We start from the raw sequence: 6,000 nt of genomic DNA on the forward strand, positions 1-6,000 counted from the left end.
TGGAAAACTGATTTGAACAAATAATGAACTTCCCCAATCTGGCAAAGGAAATAGACTTCCAGGAAGTCCAGGAAGCTCAAAGAGTCCCAAAGAAGTTGGACCCAAGGAGGAACACACCAAGGCACATCATAATTACATTAGCCAAGATTAAAATAATGGAGAGAATCCTAGAAGCAGCAAGAGAAAAGAAGACAATTACCTACAAAGGAGTTCCCATCAGACTGTCAGCTGATTTCTCAAAAGAGACCTTACTGGAAAGAAGTATTTGAAGTCATGAAAGGCAAGGACCTACATCCAAGATTGCTCTGTCCAGCAAAGCTTTCATTTAGAATGGAAGGGCAGATAAAGTGCTTCTCAGATAAAGTCAAGTTAAAGGAGTTCAGCATCACTGAGCCCTTATTATATGAAATGTTAAATGATTTACCTAAGAAAAAGAAGATAAAAAATATGAAGAGTAGAACAGTAAAATGACAGCAAACCCACAGATATAAACAACCACACCTAAAACAAAACCAAAAACAAACAACTAGAACAGGAACAGAACCACAGAAATGAAGATCACACGGAGGGATAGCAACGGGAGTGGGAGGAGGAGAGAGAGGGGGAGAAGGTACAGAGAATAAGTAGCATAGACAGTACGTAGAAAACAGACAGGGGAGGGAAAGAATAGTATAGGAAATGTAGAAGCTAAAGAACTCATGACACACGGACATGAACTAAAGGGGGGAATGTGGGTTGGAGGGGGCATACAGAGTGAAGGGGAATGAAGGGGGGAAATGGGACAACTGTAATAGCATAATCAATAAAATATATTTTTAAAAAAGAACATCCTCTGGTTTGAACCTAAAGCATTCACTTTGAGTATGAATTGAATACATTTCACTGACCCAGAATCAGTGTTGTGGTCTGAGACTGCTGGTCTCAGTACATCTCCTTTATGGAGATCACCTATGTTCATGGTTATGATCTGGTGCTTGACATCTGGGAGGGTGAGAAATGTTTATTTTCCTTCATTGTTTTCTCATCAACCTGACTTTCCCCTCTTCCTTCAAACTGCATTCCTTTTCTTGCCCACAGGTAACAAAACACTTGGAGATTCTTTTTTGTCATAGCTACAGCCAACTAAACAAGGCCTTTGCTAATCTGTTACATTTGGGTTGTTTGATCTTTTACAGGTGGATGGGATAACTCACCCACCCCCACACAACCAAGCATCTCATGCCCGCGTGTCCACGGCCCACCTGGTGCCTCCTGGGCAGAGAGCCATGTGTGTTCTGCTGGTGCGGGCCCCACACCCCAGCACCATGATGTATACCGATGGCAATGCCATTCAAAGTTAAGGAACAAAACCTATATTGTCACATCATATCAGCAGCATAACTAGCTGTCTCACTGAGAAAGTGCAATTTGCCCAGCTAATGCTACTCCTTCATCCCAAAAAGCATAGCCTGGGAACACCAGAAATTTGCCTGAATTCTTGTGAAGGCTGGGGCACAAGAGGTATAAGGGTAGAAATTAAATAGTATGTACCCCAAACAAAATGAGACCAGAGGGACTAAGCAAAATAAACAAAAGAATAAAAGTACTAAGTGGGAGGTTGCCACCAGACACAGTCCAGGTGTAGCTCATTTTGGGAAATGAATCTGCAGTACTTCAGCCCTCCAACGAAGAAGGGAACCTCACTCTTCTGACCTTTCTGGCGCTTGGAGCAGACTCCTCACCCTTTACAACTCTCTTTCCAAGGCAGAAGATTTCAGCAAAGGTTCCAGCACACACAGATCAGAAAAAGCTTTAAGACTAACTCGAGCACCAACCAGTTCCATCGTGGCTAACTAATGTCTCATCCTGGTAAAATCAAATCTTCAGAACGAGATCATCCCAAGAGATTAGGAATTGGGGCTCAGGGGCTGTAGGGGTCACGATGGTTACCTAGCCACATGACATGACCAATCCATTAGCCTGTCTGCTTTACAACACAATCACATTTACTTTTTTTTTAACTTTATTTATTTATTTTTAGAAGGGAAGGGAAGGAGAGGAGAGAAATATCAATGTATGGTTTCTCCTGGTGCATCCCCTGCTGGGAACTGGTCCCTGCTGGGAACTGGCCTGCAACCCAGGCATTTGCCCTGATGGGGAATCGAACCGCAATCTTTTGGTTCACAGGCCCGCGCTCAATCCACTGAGCTATACTAGCCAGGTCATATTTATTTTTCGAGACTGAGTCTGTTGTTGATTCCTCAGGGCAGTGGCTCATCTTTAAGAGAGAACTTTCTTCCCTCACTGGTATTATTTCATATAATGGTTTAGCGATTATGAACTCCTTTAATTTTTTTGTCTGGGAAGCTCTTTATCTGCCCTTTAATTCTATTAGCTTTGCCGGGTAGAACAATCTTGGCTATAGGTCCTGCTTTTCATGATTTGGAGTATTTCTTGCCAATCCCTTCTGGCCTGCAAAGTTTCTTTTGAGAAATCAGCTAAAAGCCATATGGGACCTCTGCTGTAGGTAACTGCTTTTCTCTCACTGCTTTTAAGATTCTCTCTTTATCTTTAAACTTTGCCATTTTACTTATGATGTGTCTTGGAGTGGGCCTCTTTGCATCTATCTTATTTGGGACTCACTCTGCTTCCTGGACTTGCATGTCTATTTCCTTTACCAAACTAGATAAGTTTTCTTTCGCTATTTTTTCAAATAGATTTTCAATTTCTTGTTCTTTCTCTTCTCCTTCTGGCACGCCTAAATGCAAATGTTGGATCTCTTGAAGTTGTCCCAAACGTTGCTTATACTATCCTCACTTTTTTGGATTACTTTTTCTTCTTGTTGTTCTGATTGGTTGTTTTTTGCTTCTTTATGTTCCACAGCATTGAGCTTATTCTCAGCTTCATCCACTCCACTGTTTCTTCCCTGTAAATTATTCTTTATTTCAGTTAGTGTACCCTTCACTTTTGACTGAATCTTCTTTATGCTGTTAAGGTCCTCCCAAAGTTCCCTGAGCATCCTTATAACCAGTGTTTTGAACTCTGCATCTAATAGATTGCTTATCTCCATTTCATTTACCTCTTTTCCTGGAGTTTTGATCCATCATTTCATTTGGGCCATGTTTGTCTCCTCCTTTCCGCAGCCTCCCTGTGTTTGTTTCTATGTATTAGGTAGAGCTGCTCTGACTCTGTGTCTTGATAGTGTGGCCTAATGTAGCGGGTGTCCCGTGGGGTCCAGTAGCAGGGCCTCCTCTACCACCCAAGCTGGGTACTCAAGGTGTGCCCTACATATGGGCTGAAGTGCACCTTCCTCTTGTAGTTGGGACTTGGCTGCTGTTGACAGATCAAAGGAGGGGATTTGCCCAGACCAGTCAGCTACAAGGACTGGCTGTGACCACTGACCACCAACTTCCACCCTCCACAGAGGATCAGCTGTGCAGGGGCAGAGTGAGTGGGTGCTCTGACATGGTCTGTAGCTGTCCACTGGGTGTGCTGGCCCTGGGGTTTCCTGAGTGGGGCAGGCAAAGGTCAGACCCTACCCGTGTTTTGCCTGGAGCCACCCTGCCTGAGTTGTAAAGCAATCTGAGATGGCTGCTACTTGTGCTGGGCTTGAAAGTTCTGAGGCGAAGCCAAGCTGTGAAATCTAGGCTGGCTGCTGCTCTTGCTGGGCCTGGGGCTAAAGCCAGCAATTGCTTGTTTGATAAGATTTAGGAAGTTATGAAGCATGAGTATGAAGCTAGGTGGGGCTGAGTCTCTGGGCATCTCCGAGGGCCAAACAACATTAGCCAGGTTGATAGAGTCTCAGATATGGCCCCAGCTTGCCAGCTCTTTGGGGAGAGGGTTTAGAAAAGGGACAATGGTCTCTGCTTGCCTTGATGCCAGACACTTCAGTTTCTCCCTGTATAACACTGGTACCTTTCAACCTGCTACTCTGGTGCTGGAGCGCAGAGAGAGTGAGTCTGAGTAGGCGAGTCCATGTGTGTGGGTTCTTTAAGAGGAACTACTTGGGGCTCCAGCAGTTTCTTCCACCAACTCTTCCCTGCTGGTTTTTGTAGGCAAGAGTTGTGGAGACTTATCTTCCTGACACGGGAACCCTGGGCTTGGGGGCCTGGCGTGGGGCTGCAACCCCTCACTCCCAACATATCCCCGCCATATTTTTGTTTTTATCCACCACATGTGGGTGAGGGACCAGCCTGTTCCTATCTGTGTCCCTCCTACCAATCTGGATGGATGTGGTTTCTTTATTTCCATAATTGTCAGACTTCCATTCAACTCGATTTCTGCCAGTTCTGAGTGATGGTTGTTCTATATTTTAGTTGCAATTATGATGTGATTGGGTAAAAAGGCGAGCCATGTCTGCCTACCCCACCATCTTGAATGGAAGCACTGGAAATAATTTTAATGTATATTAATAAGACAATATTGATTAAATGATGATTCAACTATAAAATAGGATATACGCAGCCCTGGAAAACCATAGACCTTTTGTCAGTGCTTACTGACAAAAGTAAGTGTAAGCCACGCTGAGAGCTTTAAAACAAAAATTCTGTAGCACAATGCTTTTTTACATAAAAATGTTAGTTAGGCACATCTATTAATGTGTGCAACCTTACAGAGCCTGAAAGGTGAGGCAACACGCCCACCAGCAGTTACTTTTAAATGAGGAGCAGAAATTATGGTCATTCTTTATTTCAGCACATACCAATCCCATGCCCTCAGGCTAGGTGGTCAATGACTCGAGTTCAGGGGCTGACCGAGTGCCCAGGCTGAGAGAGGGCCCAGGGTGCCAGTTTGCTGCGGTGTTGCCTCACTGCTGGAGCAGACACTCGGGGTCCATTGAAGTGGCTAATGTGAGGAAAAGTGAGTGAAGTGGCTATTCGTGAAGAAAACACTTGGACACGGGGAGAAAAGAAAGCGCAACTAACGGACTTAAGTGACCAAGCAAGTGACGTCCTTGCACAGCACACACACCCTCAGATTGCAGTACCCGAAACAGCCCTTGATTGCAGGAGCGAGGAGCCCAAGGCCCCAGGGCCTCACCCCGGCTCAAGGAGAAGCCCCAATTGTAGTCACACGAGCCAGGGTTGAGCCAGAGTTTAAAAGCGTTACCGCCTGAGCATACAGCGTTAACCCTGTGGGACTAAGCGCTAGGCGTTTGCTACGCTACGTGCATTATGCAAATAAATCTCCTAGTCCCCCATACCGCGCAAAGGGTTGAGTCTCCGCGCTTTCCACTGAGGACACTACAGACTCCAGGTCTCGGGGTGCTCCTGCATCCCCGACCCTGGCTAGGCAGCCCTTACCTCCCGGGGCGGCCGCCAGCGCCGACAAACGCAGGCGACGTCCCCACAGCAGCAGAGCCCGCAGCTCACGCGCCATATCCCTCCTCCCGAACGCCCAGTAAAACCACGCACGCTGGAGGCCTGGAGGCGGGGCCTCGGTCGCGACTTGGTGACGTCACGGTCTGCGCCGGGCTGTCCCGTCTGCTGCCTGTGCTGGCATGTGGGATGGAGCTGGTGGAACGCCGGCCACTGTAGGGCTGGAGGCCGGGCCTCCGTGACCTGGTGTTGCGTTGTCAAGGACGAAGGGCTGAGCGCTGAGCCAGCGGGGATACTCCTCAGTCAACTGGGCCTCAGCTTGTGCGTCCCTAAAACTGGGCAAGTGTTCGCACCCACCAGTGGTGGGGTGTGTAAAAGGACAGGACAGAAAGTTAATGTCTGTGGAGTCTAGCTACTCTTCAAACCAAGAATGGCCACATACCTAAAAAGAGTGAAAGAGAATTTTAGGCTTGACTTGTCTACACCAAGACGTGAACTCAGCCAACTCCCAACAAAACTGGGCTATTCATTCATTCCATTTCTCTCACCCTGCTGGAGATACAAGTCTATTTGGGGATTCAGACAGCCTCCGTTTATCACAGTAACAAGCCAGGTAAAATACAGATTCTCCAAAGTATTTTCCAGGCAGCTCCTCCAAATGATTCTGAGGCACACTAAAGACTCACTGCCCCCAAAATTTTTT

At 46.5% G+C, this 6,000-nt stretch overlaps 1 protein-coding gene across 1 annotated transcript in view; it reads right to left on the reverse strand.

The window, feature by feature from the left end:
* The window catches only part of TRAP1 (TNF receptor associated protein 1), a 60,024-nt gene extending 54,611 nt beyond the window's left edge, over positions 1–5,413 (reverse strand). Inside the window, exon 1 of the mRNA XM_037154603.2 lies at positions 5,283–5,413. Within this exon, the coding sequence (XP_037010498.2) occupies positions 5,283–5,358 (76 nt within the window). The 5' untranslated portion in view covers positions 5,359–5,413. The remainder of the gene's footprint in view (positions 1–5,282) is intronic.
* Positions 5,414–6,000: the final 587 nt, after the last annotated feature.

This window comes from Artibeus jamaicensis, unplaced genomic scaffold, assembly GCF_021234435.1.
Source record: "Artibeus jamaicensis isolate MK-2021 breed Jamaican fruit bat unplaced genomic scaffold, CSHL_Jam_final contig_700, whole genome shotgun sequence".
In the NCBI taxonomy this organism is placed as follows: domain Eukaryota; kingdom Metazoa; phylum Chordata; class Mammalia; order Chiroptera; family Phyllostomidae; genus Artibeus; species Artibeus jamaicensis.